The sequence below is a fragment of the Grampus griseus genome (assembly GCF_964374135.1).
Source record: "Grampus griseus genome assembly, chromosome: 12".
NCBI lineage: Eukaryota > Metazoa > Chordata > Mammalia > Artiodactyla > Delphinidae > Grampus > Grampus griseus.
In genome coordinates, this window is record NC_139006.1 from 30415198 (window position 1) to 30436136 (window position 20939).

General features: G+C 44.6%; 1 protein-coding gene across 4 annotated transcripts in view; it reads right to left on the reverse strand.

Moving 5' to 3' along the window:
• PTPRM (protein tyrosine phosphatase receptor type M) overlaps window positions 1-20939 on the reverse strand; it is a 746863-nt gene that overhangs the window by 54795 nt on the left and 671129 nt on the right. For all 4 annotated transcript variants that reach the window (XM_082668014.1, XM_082668012.1, XM_082668013.1 and 1 more), the window contains one exon: window positions 5422-5519. In XM_082668014.1, the coding sequence (XP_082524140.1) occupies window positions 5422-5519 (98 nt within the window). The remainder of the gene's footprint in view (window positions 1-5421; window positions 5520-20939) is intronic.

The window sequence follows — 20939 nt, forward strand, 5'->3', positions numbered from 1 at the left end:
GAAAAGCAAATGTTCTTTGTTGTATGTGACAGGTGCACTTGAAATCTTAATATACCTTCCTTGCATGTGAATTTGACAGCTAATTCTGACGAACAGTGTTCATTTTTAACTTTTTTCTTTTGTTATCCTTTTAGTGATAAACGTTGTGAAAGGAATTATAGGCCAACCCCTCTGGGTAAATGACAACCTTTAAAGCATCTGTTTAGGTGGCCCCCTCGCATCCCTTACACTGATGGGGCTTAACGTCTCTGGTCTCTACTTCTCTTAGCTCCAAAAGCCTTCATCACCTGTTATCAGAACTATTCAGAGCAGCTCAACGATAATTTTCCTACATGACTCTGAGACCTCATTTGGCTTTTTAATAAACAGTCACATTCTAATGAGGCCTTCATAAAACTGACTAAATATGTTTAGAAATCATTAGCTTAAATTACCAGTGGAAAAAAATCTCCTTTGGGAGGCCCCCAGATTTGGTTCTAAGACTTTTGGCAGATGAATTAGTAGAACACAACGGAGTCCTGAGGCTCCGTGGAAACCGTGTCAATGGGAGTGCCGGGGAAACAGGCGATGGATAAAGAGCTCAGCGTCCCTCAGGCGGGTTCATTAAAGAGGGAAAACAATCACAGCACATCCGGTGCAATTTACATGCCAGGTGTGCAGCTGTCATCAGGTGCCAGGGAAACTGACAAGGGTCCCTTCCCACAACACACGGGCTGAGAGGGACGCACGGGGGTGACCAGGAAGTCTTAGATAATGACAGGTCCTGGCAGATGTACCGGGGATCCCGCTGGAGGGAAGTGCAGCGTCTGAGTCTTCTGCACAGGTGCAGCGACAGGGAAGGCCTCCCAGCAGCTCTAACACCAGCAATTACAGCGGCCTAATGCGGAGCGCTGCAGGGCAGAAATCTGGGGAAAGCTGCCCAGCTCTGACTTAATGAATCAAGTCTGTGTAAACAAACAGTGTTCCCGGGCTCATGCCTGATTCATGAAGGACACACTGCGTGCTTGCGCTCAACGTGGTAAGTAGCTAGTTGCTCCCCTTAAAACCATGTCATTTTCATTTCTTCAGTGGTTTGTTGCTGCTGTTTCCAACCATGGAAAATGGAAACGTCATCTCTCAACAAATGTGCAGGATGAACAATGGGAAACAGCCTGGAATAAGATTCGACTTTTTCCCGAAGGGCATGTGACCTTTTGTCAACATCCCCAAATCACACCAGACATTTCAAGGACAGATGCCATTAAGTGCATTACTAATTGAAGACAGGTTGGTCCAAGAGGCTGATGGTAACAGGGGAGGACTCTCCAGAGCTTGCCACATCCCCACAAACCGGGTAAGGATTTGCAAGGATTTTTTGTTTTAGTAGGCTTACCAGACCTAAAATTACTGGATTTCTGTGAGCCTGTGGGCTTCCATTATGGCTGAACTTGAACCCTGACTCCCCTCTTCTGCTGCACACTGTTAGCTGAAGTGTCCACGGTTATTTGTCAGAAAGAATAGTTTCCATCAAAAATATCAACAGTGGCCACCCTGTATGGGATGGGTCCAAGTGCCTGATGGAAGGAACAGAGACCACCACTGCCTGGCCTTTTTATTTGCTATTATTCCAAGGCAGGTAACTCGGAATGAAACTTGCATTCCCGCAAAAGATGCCATGTCCAACAGGCTTTGGTGTTTGAAGCTTTTTTACTATAGTCGTTTTATAGCGCAATCTCCCTTTGACCTGTTAGCCAAAGACCATGTTGTCCTGATTCTTCCTTAAAGGAAGAGCGTTTATCATATGAAAACAGCTCACCTCTAGTTGAGACAGGCTGGGACCCGGGACCCTTTGTTGCAGTGCTTGCACCTGGACACACGTCTCTTCAAGCAACAAAATACAAAAAAACTATAAGGGACTAAAAATAACTGCGTGCATGTACAGTTGGGGCAAATTCTGGACAAAAGATACAAAAAGACCCAAAACACTCAACTGCCACTTCTGAAGAGCCACGAGCAAAAACAGGGCACATGCCCCCTGCACACACCCACCACCAAAGGAGTGGGCAAACCCCCTAAGCCACGCCTCTGGCCCGACCCCTGGACACACCCCTACCCTCACCCCATACAAGGAACCAGCTTGCCCTGACTCGGGAATAAGCATGGGAACCTGTTGCTTGTTTTCGCTTCCCCCTGCTGCAACACAGGTCCCAATAAAGCCTGGCCTGAATTTCTTGTCTGGCCTCTTATCAATTTCTATTGATTAAGGAGGCCAAGAACCCTGGTTGGTAACACAGTCACTGAGTTCTGAGAGAGCACACTTTGGAATTTCAAATAAGCAAAAAATACACGTGTGCCTTTATTTTAAAAAAATCCAGTAGTAGTTGTTATTTTTAACAATTATCTACTTTTCAAAATAATTTATCTTGGGATTATTTTAAGTGAGCTCGGATGCAAAGATGTAAAACCTGGTAAATAACTTTCAAGGGATACAGTTACTGGGAAAGCAAAGCTGTGCAAAGCTGTCTCCACATCTCTCTTGCTCCTTATCATACTAGGGGCAGTCAAAAAGTATTTGTGAGACGAGTGAAGATTCAGGATGAATCATACATTTCAGGGGAAGAAACAGATGAAATATTTAGCTTAGCTGTCTCACAGTTAACCTAGCAGATGCTAGCTACTCTCTAACACTAAGAGGGAAGAATTCGCATTCATTCACTTTGTTGGGCATTTCCTGAGTGCCAGGAGAGAGAGACCAAAAATTTGTAAGGTTGTCTCCTCCCTGAAAGGAGCTTGCTTTCTGGTGCAGTTGAATTTTTTTTTTTCTCCAGTGGTCATTCCTGCTTTCATAGCAAAATACTGATTTGGGGTGAAAAAAGGTAATTTATAGATACCACTGTAGGTCTTAGCTTTGCTGGAGAAAATGTAAGGGTTACATTAATATCTATGTTTACGTAGTCCTCAGAATGGGGTGGAAACTTCTCTAACCACCTGACACGTAGAAGCTCATTTAATCTTTACAAGATCCCTGTGAAGCAGGTGCTATGACATCTCCACCGCCCACGTGAGGGGTTGGTGGTGGGGAGCTCAGCGACTCCCCCCCCAGCCCCACTTTCAGCCAGCTCCCCTGCTCTCGATGTCTCCCAGGAGACAGGGAATTGAGAGACGGAAATGGTTTTTACACTGTTAGTATGTAAACTAGTCCTTTGTAAGCTTTTCTACTTTACATAAGGGGCCCATAGCTTCTCCCTACTTGTCTTGTCACTTTACTACTATCCTTTATTCTACAGAAAATTTTACATTTTAATAGTCAATGTTCCCCATCCTTTTCTTAATGTGTTGAGCTTTTGGTATATTTGAAACACTCTTAAAACAAAGGCCATAAATATTTTCCCCCATATTTCCTTCTAAAAGTTTTAAAGTGTTTAAAACTTTTGGTCTTTATTTAGTATTCATTTATGGGCTTTTTGTTTTAGTCCACATGGATAATCAAAAGTCCCAGTTCAATTGATGGAAAAGCTCATGCTTTTCCCACTAATTACACATTTTCCCACAAATGCCTACATCAACATCTGGGCTCTCTTTTTTGATCTGTTGGTGTATTCATTTCTTCCTAATTTGTGGTATCTATAATTTTCCCTTTTGCTATGTCCTTTTCTGGTTTTGATATCAAGGTTATACTAGCCTCTTAAAATAAAATGGGGCAGTAGTCTTTCTTTTTCTCTTCTCAGAATAATTTTTATAAGATTTGAATTACCCATTCCTTGACTATTTATTTAGCAGAATATACCTATAATACGTTTGGGACTAGTGCTTGTCCACGGGTCACTTTTTTTTTTTTTTTTTTTTGCGGTACGCGGGCCTCTCACTGTTGTGGCCTCTCCCGTTGCGGAGCACAGGCTCCGGACGCGCAGGCTCAGCGGCCATGGCTCACGGGCCCAGCCGCTCTGCGGCATGTGGGATCTTCCCGGACCGGGGCACGAACCCGTGTCCCCTGCGTCGGCAGGCTGACTCTCAACCACTGCGCCACCAGGGAAGCCTCCCTCCCACTTCTTAATGTCTCTCTTCTTCCCGGTTTGTGCTTCCTGATACCTTCTGAAAATCCATTTTTTTAAACAGATGTACTGAAGAAGTATAAGTGATGTACAAAAAACCTCATGTGCACAATTTGATGGGTTTTGACACATGCAGATATCCTTGGTACCATCACTACAACCAAGGTTATAGACAATATCCACCACCTCCTGTGGTTTCCTGTGTGCCTTTGTTCTTGGTGCATGCCTGTGTGTGTGTGTGTGTGTGTGTGTGTGTGTGTGTGTGTTAAGAGCACTTATCGTGAGGTCTACCCTCTTAACAAATCAAGTACGCGAGGCCTATTGTTGACTACAAGTACACTTTGTACAGCAGATCTCTAGAACTTGTTCATCGGGCATAACTGAAACCTCATATCCACTGAACATCACCCCCTACCTCTCCCTCCCTGCAGTCCTTGGCAACCACTCTTGTACTTTCTGCTTCTAAGATTCGACTATCCTCCATCGTTCCTTTGAGTGGAACTGCGCAGTCTCTGTCCTTCTGCGACTGGCTTATTTCACCTGGCCTGATGTCCTCCAGGTGCATCTGTGTTGTAAATGGCAGGATTTCCTTTCTTTTCAAGGCCGACTGCTAATCTTAAGAAACAACCCCTTTATGGTTTCTGCCCCGATATCTCAATTCAAGGCTAATCTCTAGGCTGAGGGTAGATCTCACAACGTCAACCTCTCTGAGAAGTAATGGGTCCTCCAGCAGAACCACAGAACTGGGCCCACTATTCAACAAAGCAGTTGCACCCTGTGTATCTGCTCGTTTTAAAATTTCCCTTTGGAAAGAATCCTGTCACATCCCACAACCGAGATCTTAATTACTTAAGAAATTCCTGGTTAAATAAAAATAGCTCCTCCGTAGTCAATACCGATGAAGTAACCCAAGACCTTGGGGTGGCGGGGGCGTGGGTGGGGGGGGAGGGGGTCGGAGTGTCGTCTCCACTTTACAGGTCAGGAAAGGGAGGAAAGGAAAATCTAAGCGAGAGGAGATGCTGGATTTCTAAGCCCAGGATTGACTCCAGGCCTGCTGGCTGTTCTCAGAGTGGATTTCCCAGAGGTGGGGAATGCAGTCCTGTCTCCTGGGGCCTCCCGTTGTGTTCTGACACCCAACAACCAGCATGCATGCTCCGCCGTGTTTTTGTGCGCTCAATATAGCCGGATGACAACTGCTTTTAAATCTTGAGTGCCTTTTCTGTCTGTTGCTATCACAACAAATGAAAGCAATCCAGGCTATGTTTACTGATAATTTATAAGCAAGTGAGAGGAGGAGCCGTGGTAGTTGATATTTTTGGAAGGACACACACTGCTTCCAGAGCTGGCTAAGCAAGGAACAAATGACCAGGAGGCGGAGAGGACCACTTACCCTCCCCACTTCCACCAGGTTGGTCACCATGATGATGCTCGCTGTGTTTTCATGCCACACCATCCTCCAGAAGTCATAGATGGTCTCTTGCATTGGTCCTGCAGCAAAACACAGCAGAGACTTTTGTTTTCTTTGTGAGTTTGCAACTGGAAAATTTCTGGGGCTTGCAAAGAAATCTATGGACGGCCACAGGCAGTCCCCTTACTTTTCTAGGTGGACAGAGCTCTCCTTCTAGTGCTGATGCGAGAGGGTATTCTTTCTAAAACGACACCCTTAGAAATACTGAATTTTTCACTCATGGTTGAATTTTTTCGTGTCATCCACTATCTGCATTTGAGCTCTTTTGCCCTTCTTAAACGACTGCCGTGAAAGAAAGTTATTTCTTCATCATTTAGCTATTTATCTCCATTATACTCAGGAGTGAAATTTAAAAAAAGAAATGGGTACCATTACTCTTCCTGCTAACGACTGGCAGATATCCCGGGAAACGGTATATAGAATGAAATGAGCATCTGTAGGAAAAATGGCCTTTTCTTGTTTCTAATATTTTTCTTATTCTGTGCTATCTGTCAAATTAATCCTTTTTAAAATTTTCGCCTGACTCCTTCAAGCAAGAGAGGAGTTGGATTCAAGCAGTTGTACTTCCTGTCACTGAACGTGACTGGGATCTGCTGCCCCAGCTTTTGGGATCTTAGTATTCAAAAGTTCTTTTTATGGACTGGGAAAAAAAGAGGGAAAAAATGGGTTACAAAATGCCAATGCTATAGATACTGTATAGGTATGGAAAGCTGGAACTTAAACTTGCTTTTAACGCAGATTTTTTAAAAACCCAAACTCGACTTCATGCCCATGCATGTTTGAGGGTCTACATGTAACAGCATAAATCTTTATACGACCAGCAGACATGTGAGGACAGGAGAGAAAGACAACTTCAAAGGCGTGGAGAGTCACGTTACACGGGGACTCAGACGAGCGTTTAGGGATGGGTCGGGACAGCTGTGCTGCTGTATCTGGACACTGCAGATCACTGGGTCTGGAGCTCAAACATGAGAATTTGAGATCTGCCTCTGGCTCTGAACTGGCTGTGTGATTTGGGGCAAGTTACTTGGGTCACTGAGACCTTTAGTGTCTGCATCTCTCTTTATCTACATACTGATTTCAGGAACACGTCTCAGGGTTATTTTAAGGATTCGTGGAATGAACGCACACTTAGGCATTTTACACACAGCCAAGCGTCAGAGCAAAACAAGGTGCCTTTACCTTAAAATATTATAAGGAATGGAGGGAGATAAGTTGGAGGTATATTTAAAGCAATTTGGGCTATAAGTTGATCAATTTTTAAGCCAGGTGATGGTTACATGAAGATTCATTATACAATTCTGTCGACTTTTGTACATATTTGAAATTTTCTATGACAAGTTTTTTTTTTAAAGAGATATATTATCATTGAGTGTAGAATTTGATCAGTAAAAACAGAAAGCTTTCTCCATAAATTATTTTGCAGAAATGAGTAGGTTAAGCCATAGGTTAGGAAGAAGAACTTGTAGCCTTCATTTGCCTTATAAAATGAACATTAAGGAATTTAACTCAAACCTTCTAAAGCCCAAGGTAATAAAAGAGTTGAAACTGCAAAAACAAAGGCCAAAACAAAAACAAAAAAACCAAGTTGCATTTAAAGATATTTATTAATGGTCACTCATTGGCTGAGCGATGGGGGCACTGCCGGGGGCACCTTCAGGCATCTCCCCTTCCTCTTGACCAATTACCAGTTGGTTCCTGTGTACTTTTTCTTCTTCTTCCTCACTGTCAAGCCTCATTCCCTCCTCTCTGGAATGCAAACATCTATCATTCCTCCTGCTGCCATGGCTACACTCTTCCCCTCCCCGTGAGGACCCCTCCAACTGCTGAGCCTCTGCGTCGAGTCCCCTTATGGGACCCTGCACACTGCCCACCATGAAGCGGCACCTGCCATTTGGCCCTGTCCCTCGGCATGTGCGTGCCATTCTCCTGATGCATAGGCTGAAGATTTCAGTGGCTTCAGTCAAGGTTACAGGGGGCACAAGTCAACAACGGATTCCATCAATCACTATGCTTCTAGCTTTCGGGGAGAGAGGTGCCTCCGCTGTGTACTTAACAGCTTGTTACTTACTCACAAGGAAAAAATACCCTGAGTCCATCTTTGTGCAAACAGATAGCCTTCCCAATGTGACCCTGAAACACAGGGCTGACACTTTCTGCTTCCTTCACTAGATGCACAGGTCTGTGCCACCTACTCTGAAACTTCTAGAAACAGTTCTGATGACAAGGGCTACCGTGGATGAATCAGATGTCTCAGCATGGCGGATGGCGAGTGCCTTCAGGGAGAAAGCCCCCTCTCCCCTCTATGCCCAACAGAGACATTCACGGCTGGGGGCAAGTTCCCAGGTGCAACCCACTTGCCCCTTCTTGGCTTCAGACCCTGTTGTGATGACTTGTCTCAAGTTCCGGGGGGTGGGGGCGGGTGGGGAATGTGGCTGTTGCAGTTTACTGCCCTTTCCTTAGTGCCTGTGGGATACCCAGCACATAGCAGTTCAATGAATAAACGAATGAATGAATAAGTCTGTATGCATTAGGATAAACCACATTATTTACTATTATATTAAGTATAAAAATATTAAGTAATGTTAACAGATAATATGAGTCCGTTTCTTGACGTATTTCAGAGATTATCTGTAGAAGCTTGAAAGCACATTGCCTTTACTCCTTCAATTCATAGAAAGGGGGCCATCTTTTGCAGGAGCCTCTTCAGGATGAGCGTGATGGTCACCCAGTCCACAGAGCGCCGCCGGGCAGTGCTGCAGGAGCTGGTCCCAGCCACTAAGCAGGTGGTTCCTCTGAGGCCCCCTGCCCCGAGGCTTTGCCTCCAATCTTAACTCAACCCATGATCCGGAGCCAGAGTGCGATCCTGGCTTCCACTAACTGTTCTGCGTCGAAGGCAGTGGTTTCTCAACTCTGGTTGCATATTACAATCACCGCGGAGCTTCTAAACAATTCTGACGTCCTAACCCAAGAGACTCTGCATTTATTGGCCGGGGCCAGGGGCTGGGTCTCCTGGGAAGGACCACAGACCTTCAGCATCGGGGCATTCGGCTGCACCTCCGACCTGTCACGTGGTCTCCTACGGCGGTGGAACTGTGGAACACCCGAGATGTGTAGGTTTTGAATCTACTGAATCGTCTAAGTCGTATACCAGCTCTCTGAATCAAGAAATCCCAATTCTTTCTGATTCAGAAGGAACTTCCCTCATAAAATATTATCTGGGAACATGGCTGTGCCATTTTACTGAGGGGCAAGGTGGTAGTTGAGGTGACACAGGTTTTTTAATGTTTACTTAATCACGTTTGGGTTATCTTTAAAATAAAGGGCATTTATAAGAATTAGAAGCTCACTTGGGTGATGACAATGATCACTAAATCATCATTTAGTCTTGATTTTCTTACCCATTAACTGGGACTAAAAAAAAAAAAAGATCAGGAGAGAAGAATGCATTAGGTAAGGGTCTTTTTAGTGCTAAAATTAGGACAGGTATCCAGAAGAACTAAAACAGTTTGGGGCTAAGATCTGAAAATGAATGTGAACACAAAGATTATTCTAAGTTTATCTGAGAAAGAAAAAAATTGGTGCTGGAAAAGGTCCCCCAGCCTCCTTCCCCGACACTCCCTGTGCAGTTCTGCCCTGATCTTCCTTGTCCCTTGTCCCTTGCCTCCTTCCTGGGCGGCACCATGTGCTGCTGGATGTGAGCGTGGGCCCCTCCTGCACACCACTCAGCTCCTCCCACACCTGGGGCAATTCAATGATGGAGCTGCTCAGGGTGGGCACCAGAGAGTCTTATCTTGGCTGACGATTCAAGATATTTTCATGAATGTTCATTGAAATCTTGTTTTTTTTTTTTTTTTTTTTTTGAGGGGGAAACACGGAAGAAGGCAGGAACCCAAAGGTAAGGATTTCTTGAATTTGCATTTCATTGACAAATGCAAAATTTGTCAATCCTGTTTTCCTTTTCTCTTCAACATATTTCAAATTATTTCCTGAGACCCGAATACCTTATGATTCAGAGATACACGTCCCCAAACAAAATCAAAAAGCACACTGGAGGCTGGGGCGGGGTGACCTCACTGACACCATGTGGTTTTAGCAGCTCCTGGTGGCGTCGGATGACCGTGGCCATTGTGAGCCAACACCGAGAGTCTCCAGATGCGTGCCTGGTACACGGCGCTTACTCTCAGTCCCATACTGTCGCTGGACTGAAACTGGGGGAGGACCACCTGAGGAGGACCGCCTGGAGGGGCTAGGGATGTATTCCTAGCCTTTGATGTCTGTCTCCCCAAAGCTGGAAAACACCCTCAGCATGGGGAGAATAATCCACGGAGAGGCCACTGGAGATTGCTCTCAGGGTGGACAAACAGATAAACTCCTAAGACAAGGAAACAGCAGGCAAAGGATGCTGTGAACCCCGCTCCCTCTGGCATGAATGGCTGCAATGACAGCCCCAGAAGGTATCTGATTTCTGCAGTTGCTGGTTGCGTGCGAGCCCCATGTTCACTGTGGCCATGCATTTACAGATGTTGGCACACTAGGCGGGAGGGTTATTCTCAGCAGCTGTCCCTGGGGGACCGAAGCGTTTAAAAGGTAAGGTCCTGAAATTTCAATAGCATCAGGCCAGGACCACATCCCACTTCCCTGGTGATCGTCAGCACGTACAGACCTCTCTCTGCTGAGCAGAGACGTGTGGACGGGTGTTCTTTTTTTTTTTTAAACATCTTTATTGGGGTATAATTGCTTTACAATGGTGTGTTAGTTTCTGCTTTATAACAAAGTGAATCAGTTATACATATACATATGTTCCCGTATCTCTTCCCTCTTGCGTCTCCCTCCCTCCCACTCTCCCTATCCCACCCCTCCAGGCGGTCACAAAGCACCGAGCTGATCTCCCTGTGCTATGCGGCTGCTTCCCACTAGCTATCTACATTACGTTTGGTAGTTTGTATATCGGACGGGTGTTCTTACACCACCCAACCCTGGAGAAGCAGCAACAACAAAGGGCAGAGAGAACTAGAGCAGAATGAAAACAATGAAAAGCCGTGAAAAGGGTAAGTGAAAGACATTCAAGGATGGCTGTATTGTGGAAGACCAGTTCTCTAGTTCATGGGCAGTGGGAGATACTAAAAATCATAATTTCAGGGCTTCCCTGGTGGCACAGTGGTTGAGAGTCCGCCTGCCGATGCAGGGGATACGGGTTTGTGCCCTGGTCCGGGAAGATCCCACATGCCGCAGAGCGGCTGGGCCCGTGAGCCATGGCCGCTGAGCCTGCGCGTCCGGAGCCTGTGCTCCGCAACGGGAGAGGCCACAACAGTGAGAGGCCCGTGTACCGCAAAAAAAAAAAAAAAAAAAAAAAAAAAAAAAAAAATCATAATTTCAAACCTTGATAGATGACTCCTACCCCTCCTTTCTTTTCACATTCTCATTTCTATATAGTATGTTTTCTGTGTTAGAGCCACAGGAAGTCAAGGTCCTTTGGAGCTCATGGTGGTGTATGAGAGTTTTTGGAAGGGAAGAAAGGGTACAGATAGGAATTGGTATTCCACTGTAAACAGGATAATTCCTAACTTCTTTTGAGCTGTTACTATTTCCCAGGTCTCTTTTGAGTGTTTTACACGTATTATGTCATTAATTTAAAAATCACAACCTTATCTGATAGGTGCTACTCTTCCCCCATTTTACTGAAAGGAGACTGAGGCAGAGAGAGGTCAGCAAAGTTGTCCACGGGGTGAGGTCTAACCCCACGGGTCACAATGCCGCCAGGTAAGCATCTAAGGAACTGGGAAGGGCCCTACCTGACAGGTGTGTGTGTACAAGTCATCATGATCCCGGCAAGAGGAGAAGAGAAGGAAAGCCATGTCAACCACCAAAAACCACCTTTTAAAATGCCTTTTTATATGAGATCAATTTCCCTCTTTTAAGCCTCCCATGGTCCCACTGCTATAGAATAAAGGCCAAGTTCGTGGGCACGTCCTCTCCCAAGGCCCCTTCTCCGCGGCCTCAACCCCCTCTGCATCCGAGCATTTCCAGAACCCAGCACATCCTGGTTTACTCCCTCCGTTTTCACCGCCCACCCCGCCAAGCCACGTGCCCCCTGAATGATCAGCGTAGCCTCACCCTGGGGCTCCCCCAGCCTGTTCTCCCCATCTCAGCCACAGCTTGCCTCTGCAAAACGTTACTTTCCTGCTTAAAAAGCTTCCAAGGGGTTTCCACTGAGTAAAACCCAGATTCCTTAATGAGGCAAATGTGGCCCCGCACAGCCTGTGCCTGGACCGGGTCTCCAGTCTCGGCTTTTGCTGTCGCAGGTGCCACCTCCCTGGGATCCCTGCGACGACCCCCTGCCCGGACCCCTCCGAGCTTGCTTCATTCGTTCTTATCCCCTTCCTGGCCCCTGGTGGGAATCTAAGTGTACGACCCACATCCACGGGGGAGCACTTAGCCTGCTCTGTGCCAGGCACCCTGGGAGGGATGGTGAGGGATGCAAAAGTGGTAATAGAAATATAGCCCCTGCTTTCAAGAGGCTTGTGGCTGTATAAGGCAAGAACACACCACACTCGCATATAAAGTGCAGTAAGGTCGGCGTCCTGGGACTCCTGAACTTCAACTGAGATGTGCACACCTCTGCAGACACAAGGAGATTTTTCAAGGGGGACATGGGTAGTTTCCAAAGCAGTAATTTCTAGACACTTAGCGGCTTTATGGACTCTGCCCAAACTGATCTCCCTGAGGAGTTCCAGGAACAGTGGTCTCTCTCAAACTTGACAAAGCCCTCACTCATCTTAAATATTACTATGGGGCACTGCCCTGGTGAAAAGACCTGCAGGTGTGAAACCAAGGGGTGGACTGAAATACTGACCCTGGAAACTCACAGTGCTTCCTGCCTTCCCTTATGAAACATACTTATATAAAGGGAAAAATCTGGTGTTAAAAATGGGGTGTTTTGGTTCATACTGAGATGCTCTGACTTCAGGACATCCAAAGTGGTAGAGGCTGGTAACACTTATTCTTTTAACTGGAACTGGGCTGTTCTGTAGGACAGCCAGGTTTTCCTGGATGCAAACCATGGATGAAAGTTTCATGTGTTTTCTTTCAGATTCGGTGTGCTTTAATCTGTAAGGTGGTTAAACTCTATTTATTGCACATCATAAAATATTTATTCTCATTATATCAATCCTCATTTTATATTAGAAAATAATTAAATATCACCTATCTCCTATTAACAAATAAATGTATATAAACCTATGATGAAAATTTTAGATAGCAACTTAAAATGTTCAAAGGGGATACATAATTTTTTCAAACTTCTTTTGGGGATTCACAAGGGAAACCATTTGCAGACCACTGTCAGCCAGTGATGTATGTCTACAGTAGTCAACGTCAGGAAGAGATTGTACTTCTTCCTGCAGTGGTGGAGTGCAGAGTGGATGTGACTTTGGTGGGAGGAATGAGGGGGGCAGGTCCTCTGGGTGAAACATCCAGTAGGGGCGACTTAGTGCCACCTGAGTGGGGAAGGGACACATGGGAGCCATTTTGAGACAACATGCGAAATTTTTACAAGAATTGTGGGTTCAGACCTTATGAGTAGTAGAAGAAGACATTAAAAACACAACTAGGGAAAAATCTTTTAGACTGAAAGCCTACCTTCTAGGAATAAGGCAGAGGAAGAAGTGTTTGGTTGTCTGAGAGGAGGTGGGTTGGCCTGATGTGTGACGAGGTATCCACAGCCATAAGGAAGGGAGGGAGGGAGGGAGGGAGGGAGGGAGGAAGGAAGGAAGGAAGGAAGGGAGGAAGGAAGGGGGCCTGGAGGCGGTGGGCCCAGTGGGCTAGAAAGCTGAGCCCAGGTATCAAAAGGTCAAGTCCAGAGGGAGCCCCTGAGCTTCCTGCAGATGCAGACAGACATCAGTGTCCAGAGCGGAGGGATCTACTCTATTTATTGAACAAAAACTCCTGAGAGTGCTTCCCTGGTGGCGCAGTGGTTGAGAGTCCACCTGCCGATGCAGGGGACACGGGTTCATGCCCTGGTCCGGGAAGATCGCACATGCCGCGGAGCGGCTGGGCCCGTGAGCCATGGCCGCTGAGCCTGCGCGTCCGGAGCCTGTGCTCCGCAATGGGAGAGGCCACAACAGTGAGAGGCCCGAGTACCACAAAAAAAACAAAACAAAAAAAAGTCGCCCTAAATTTCTGATCCATTATTGTTATTGCTGCTGCTGGAGATAATCTAGAATAAGTATTATGAAGTCACTTACTCAACGTTCCAAACATCAGATGTCCCTTCAGTGGTTTCTGAATAAGTTTTTATTACAAAACTTTAAGTGAGTTTTCAATCTGATGCTTCTATAACACTTACGTTTATAATTTTACATTTAGTAGCTTTTCATTTTTGTAGCAGTGAAACATAAAAGGTAGAATATGCCACCATGCTTTACGGACTGCATCTGTCTGGTATGTCACAAAAGTGACAATGGTGACACAGAAAGCAGTTGGCTTCTGCATTAATAATTAGTAATCCTTAATAACACTTATTTGATAGGTGCATCTGCTCTCCCCTGAGGCTACTTAAGTGAAAATCATGGAATTTTTATGAATAATTTTTGGTTTCAGCTGCAGAAAAAGAAAAGCGAAGTTGAGACGCCTAGGTTCACAGGATGAAATTTGCTTATTTTCCTGAATTGTTAAGAATACCCCCCCCCCGATTACCATTTGAAAGAAACAATAAAAATCAACTAAAGATTTAGAAGCAAACACTGAGAAATTGTTCTGTGATGGGGAAAACTTGGGAATACTTTATTTAACCTAAATTCAAAAATATAAGTGGCAGCATTTTCTAAGGACAGCTCTCATGTGAAACACCCTTTATGTCCAGCATTACAGGGTTAGAATGTTCACCAGTGGAAATTTAATTTAGTGACCAGTCCAATGGAATTTTAATTTTAATTTAGTAAAAGAAGAGAAGATTAGTATTGAAGCTATAATGAAATAATGCCTTGTTAGAAGTAGGGTCATACCTAAATAGACATTTCTCCAAAGAAGATATACAGATAGCCAACAGACACATGAAAGAATGCTCAACATCACTAATCATTAGAGAAATGCAAATCAAAACTACAATGAGATATCACCTCACACCAGTCAGAATGGCCACCATCAAAAAATCTACAAACAATAAATGCTGGAGAGGGTGTGGAAAAAAGGAACCCTTTTGCACTGTTGGTGGGAATGTAAATTGATACAGCCACTATGGAACAGTATGGAGGTTCCTTAAAAAACTAAAAATAGAACTACCATACGACCCAGCAATCCCACTACTGGGCATATACCTTGAGAAAACCATAATTTCAAAAAGAGTCGTGTACCACAGTGTTCATTGCAGCTCTATTTACAATAGCCAGGACATGGAAGCAACCTAAGTGTCCATCGACAGATGAATGGATAAAGAAGATGTGGCACATATATACAATCGAATATTACTCAGCCATGAAAAGAAATGAAATTGAGTTATTTGTAATGAGGTGAATGAACCTAGAGTTTTTCATGCAGAGTGAAGTAAGTCAGAAAGAGAAAAACAAATACTGTATGCTAACACATATATATATGGAATCTAAAAAAAATAAAAGGTTCTGAAGAACCTAGGGGCAGGACAGGAATAAAGACGCAGACGTAGAGCATGGACTTGAGGACATGGGGAGGGGGAAGGGTAAGATAGGACGAAGTGAGAGAATGGCATGGACATATATACACTACCAAACGTAAAATAGATAGCTAGTGGGAAGCAGCCACATAGCACAGGGATATCAGCTTGGTGCTTTGTGACCCCCTAGAGGGGTGGGATAGGGATGGTGGGAGGGAGATGCAAGAGGGTGGAGATATGGGGATATGTGTATATGTATAGCTGATTCACTTTGTTTTAAAGCAGAAAATAACACACCATTGTAAAGCAATTATACTCTAATAAAGATGTTTAAAAAAAAAAAAGAAGTAGGGTCATAAGTGATGACTTAATTAATGACATTAAACAGTGGGTTTTTTCTTTTTTGGTTACTACATTTCCATGGTTCTCACGCAATGACAAATCCCTTCTTACACTGGAGTAGGTTTACCCACTGCCTGAGTCTTTTTTTTTTTTTTAACTTTTCTACTTCTTTTCCTTTTTTTAATTGAAGTATCGTTGACTGGTGAGCAGGAACTTGCTGAGTACCCTGTTTCTCCTAAATTGGCTCACAAGGTGCTCCTCTTATGTCTGAAAAAACTAGGCATCCACTGTGTGTGCATCCACTTCCTCTAGGACACACCATCCACATGGTGATGTTTACACCTCACTCATACCATCCCCTAAAATTCTCCTTTCAGACTGAAATAAGAAGGTGTGCCAACATGAACTGTGCAAACATTCATGGCTTTCTCTAGATAATTAGTGTCATGGGATGTCAGTTTCCAGGTGCATTACTAGAACATATGAAATCCTGATTGGACACCAAAAGGTCATGTCAGATTTAATTACTAGAAAATCGGTATAAACCAAACACTAATGGACAGGCTACTATAAAATCTAAAACAGCTTGGGAAACCTCTGTCTGTAGTATCAGTCATAACCCCTCAACTTTTGGCTTTTTTTTGGTTAATAATCTGACTTTCATCTTATTCACTAAAAATAATTATAAAATACTTAAAAACAATAAAGAATAATATAGTAGGCATTATTTAATGTGTTAATAAAGATAAATTTAATCAATAGCCACTTTCTTCCTAAGAGATACCAGAAACTTTGTATTTCATCGTCACCTTCCCATTTTTTATATTTGTATTTTCTAGTATCTTAATTCCAATATGAGTTCATCCTATGTTGATTAGTCATTATTATAATTCTTCTTCTGTTATACATTTTTATAGCCTTCATAATTTTTATTGTGGTTTTCCTTAATCTATCTTTACAAGGAGAAGTTTGTGCATTTCCACACCACTCTTAACTATGTCTCAAGTCAACGGTAAAAACAGACAAAGAAGCACTTTTTTTTGTGTGTGTGTGGTACGCGGGCCTCTCACTGTTGTGGCCTCTCCCGTTGCGGAGCACAGGCTCCATAAGCGCAGGCTCAGCGGCCATGGCTCACGAGCCCAGCCGCTCCGCGGCATGTGGGATCTTCCCGGACCGGGGCACGAACCCGTGTCCCCTGCATCAGCAGGTGAACTCTCAACCACTGCGCCATCAGGGAAGCCCAAGAAGCACCTTTTTAAAAACAGTAAACTCAAAACAAAATGACTCAAGTATTCTGGATACCTTCTTCCTTTCCCTCACCCATTATTTTAAGACCTTAAAAGAAGAAAATAAATGAAAATAGTGGCTTTGCGACCTAACTTTGTCATAATATTTTTAGAGGTTTTCTTTTTTCTTAAGCAAAAGCTACATGTGTTAAAATCAATTTATTTTTATTTATTATTAATTAATTAATTTATTTATTTTTTGCGGTACGTGGGCCTCTCACTGTTGTGGTCTCTCCCGTTGCGGAGCACAGGCTCCGGACGCGCAGCCCCAGCGGCCATGGCTCACGGGCCCAGCCGTTCCGCGGCATGTGGGATCCTCCTGGACCGGGGCACGAACCCGTGTGCCCTACATCGGGCAGGCGGACTCTCAACCGCTGCGCCACCGGGGAAGCCGGAATCAATTTATTTTGAATCATTTCAAAATAAAAGTCTACAAGATCACCCATGGAAGCCTTAAAATAATTTCTGATACACAAACAGTCCAGCCCCACCCAACACAGATAGGCTGCAGAAACAGGCCAAGAGCACACGTCTTGCCCTTTGTCTCCCTCTGATTTCCCCCTCTGTCTCCCTCTGATTTCCCCCTCTGCTCCTGTCATCATTATTCTCTTTCCCAGATCACTGCTCAGCCCCATTTTCTCCTCCAGTGGTTTCCTGGCCTTCCAAAGCTCCTCTCCTTGTGTGATTCTTATATCAGAAATTGGTTTGGAAGAAGCCTCTTGGGAAGGGACTTGTCTGGTCCTTGGAATTAAGCTGTTTTCACTTACATGTAGTCTGACTCTAAGGATGCATCAGAGAGGCCTCAGGACTCCACGCTGGTGTTCTTTGCTGCTATCAGAGATGGTCAATGTCTGCAAGACTTCAAAAACTGAAGGAAAATATGCTACCTGCAGTTGATGAGTTAGCTTATTGTCTTTGCAACCCGTGTTTGTTTAAAAGTCAACAACAGCGACGATAATTTTTGTAGTCTGGAGGGGGATGCAGGATGCTGGTGAAAATGTAAGTGGTTCCCTTTGGTACATCCTGGAAGAAGCACTAACAGGTGTAGAATGTATTAGCTTTTATGAAAATGACACGAGCATACGCTATACTTGGGTTAAAGCCTGACTACCTATGTGCTTTGAGCGATGTGTTTTTGGAATCAATGGAATAATGATAAGAATTTTAGCTAATACTTACTGAGAGGTTGCTGGCAGAGCTGGAATCTGAGCCTCAGCAGTGGAACTTCAGTGTCTACACTCTAACTAACCACTCTGCTCTACTGCCTCTTGCAGGGGAAAAAGCCTTGTCCTAGTTACTGACATAAAACATATTTGTATATGGAAGCAATTTTACGGCCAAATAAAATCTTTAGGTTTCAAAGATTTGATTGTGACCATGTTACCTAAGCAAAGGACTATTTGTGAACAGAACCAGTAACAGGGTGACTCCTGGCAGGACTAGAATGTTCCAAAGCATTTCTGGAAGCCCCATCTACCTAAATGAACCGTTACTTGGCTTTTGTTCCTTTTGGACTATACTCAGCCCTCCTCTAGAATCACGCCACCCTAGCAGTTACATAAACATTTCCAGCTTGCAGTGGTGCCCCTGTGAATGGGAATGCAAAGGCTGCTATTATTCTTGACATGGAAACTGAAGGATAAAGGCAGGTAAGTCATATTTGAGCGGCGGCAAAGACGAGGCCTCCAAAGAGGAACTTGTGTATAGAAGACAACGGCAGGGTGGTAGGCAGCGTGTGGCAAGGGTCCAGTCTCAGATCCAGAGATGAGAGGCATTCCCACTGGTCCCTGATCCCCGCGACAGGCTTGATGGAGATACGCGCGAAGAGCTGCGAGGAGGCGGATGAGAAAGCGTTTGCAGCCTCGGGAGGGAGGAACATGACAAATGTTCACATTACAAGAGCCTCTTGCTGGCGGAGTCACAGAGCATCCATCAGGCCTGTCTCCAAAGAGAACCCTCGTGCACTCATCCTGAGTGCTTGTTCACGCTCTCAAGAGGGGCACGGAGAGAAGGCCATCAAGGAGGAAAGAAAGAATGGCAGCCTTCAGAGTGGAGGGGTTGGGTGACCCAAAGGAGCTGCCTGCCTTCTGTCAAGGAGAAGCAAAGCGAGAAGGGGAAAACCTCCATATGTTTCAGGGGCCACTGCCAGAGAAATAAAAGCTTGCATGACTCACTATCTTCTTTAATTAAGCTTTTTTTCAGTACACAAGTGGGATCCATTTTTATTTAAGAAAAAGAGAATGAATGTGATAAATTAGTAAAGTAGAGGTAAGCTGACACCCTAGGCGCGGCGGAGCGCAGGCTATCTCAAGTTTTCGACGGCACTGGGAGATCTCCAGAAGCATCCCTTTGAGTGAGAAGGCGAGAAAAAGAACTGGCAGTGGCTAGAAACTTCCTCAAGTCTGCTGCCTTGAGAAACTTGTCCAAAACCCTATCGATGGGCGATAAAGGACCCTGGTCCCGAGACGCAGGAAGAGTGTGGTTCTAGGGCAAAATCAGGCCTCACTTCTCCACCTGCTCAACGGTTTAGGGCTGGGAGAGAGAAACAGCTAAAATACCGCCCAAATCTGACGTTGCTGTAAACTCACAGATCGGTAGCAGCTGGTTGCTTACATACATGGCACACTGTGTAATTCCCGAGCCAGTGCTCTATGCCCAGCCCTGTACTTAGCAGGCACTTGGTAGAGGCACAGAAATATTGGTTCAATTTTCGATGAACTATGCCTGAAAGGAACAGCTTGGCTTTGCAAAGAGGGGTGAAGGCCGGGGTAGGCCAGCCCCAGAGAAAGCACCTGGGGTGTGTGTCACAGCTCTGTCCTTTCAGGACGGAACCTGGAAGAAAGATGTGACCTCCTACGTTTTCCTCACTGTTAACCAAGGCCCCTCAGGAGGCTGGAAACACATGATGTTCCTCCTAAGTTGAACACGGCGTACGCACTATTCAAATACGAATGTTCACCCATACAGTTCGCAAATCCTTTTGCAATCGTGACTCATTTGAACTGACATGATGAGAGTCACTTAAATCTATTTGTGCTTTAAGTTTCAACTGTTTCAATTACAAAACAAGAGAGTTGGACTTAAAGGTTTTTTAAAGTTTCTACCATCTCTAAAAGATGCTATCATTTTTCTACTTCAAATCAGGAACACTTCCAAATTACTCTGAAAGATTTAAAAAGCATTTGTTTCCAGGCAGTTGAGGACCCAGTACCTGTGAGACAGCATTTGTCTTCAAATTATTCTGTATCAACTTAGGTTCTGTTCCTTGAGGGATATGTTTCCGCCATAGCATCTGTGACAACCCCGAAGGATGGTACCTAACATGATCTATTTTTGGTTTCATCTTTTAATATGCAAGCTGACTTTAAACGTTCTCACTTCTAATGAGAGAGTTTATTAAGAGCACAGGGCTGAGCCATGTCTGTGATCCGACCTTTTGGTTAACTGGCCAGTAACTTTTGAAATTAATCTGGTGAAGAAAAACTATCGTTTTAAAGGGAGTTTGTGGATAAGCTGTTTTCTTGAAATTGTTCATTTTCCCTTGGAAACCTGCAGATGGAGAGTAAGATGAAGGTGGGCCCTGCATGCAGACCTCGGCCCTGGGTGTCGGGAATACCTAGACCTCCTCAGAGGTCACTGTTTCTCTAGGTATAAATCACACTTCCTCAAAGCCTTCCTATTTAAGTTTGGAAACTCGAGCATACTCCAGTTTACCGGGCAATACTTTTAAATCAACCTCTAATAGGATATGATAAGTGAATCCAAACATAACCTACAACCCACTGACAATGCGGGAACACCTTAGCCAGGAAGAACAATAGCTGCTAATGGAGAATTTGTACTTGAGGTGTGCGCAGAGCTGGTGCTTGGAGGAAGGAATAAAAACAAAAGTTGTTTACTGAGGGCTTAGCTTTTGATTTAAAAAAATGTTTCCTTTCAATTCTACTGAGAAATAATTTCAAGTGCTCATCTCCACCTGGAGGTCAGAACCCAGGAGACAAAAGCTCTTTACAGAGTGTGTAGAACTTGCACGGACCCTCTGGCAAGTCTCAACTTGCTGAGGGCAGCAGTGTGCGCTTCTAGGTCCCGGTAATTACTGCTTCAGACGCCCGGGAAAATTTAACCCATATTCATCTTTCTGAAAATCCTTATTAACAATGTTCATGCCACACAGGGTATGTGGA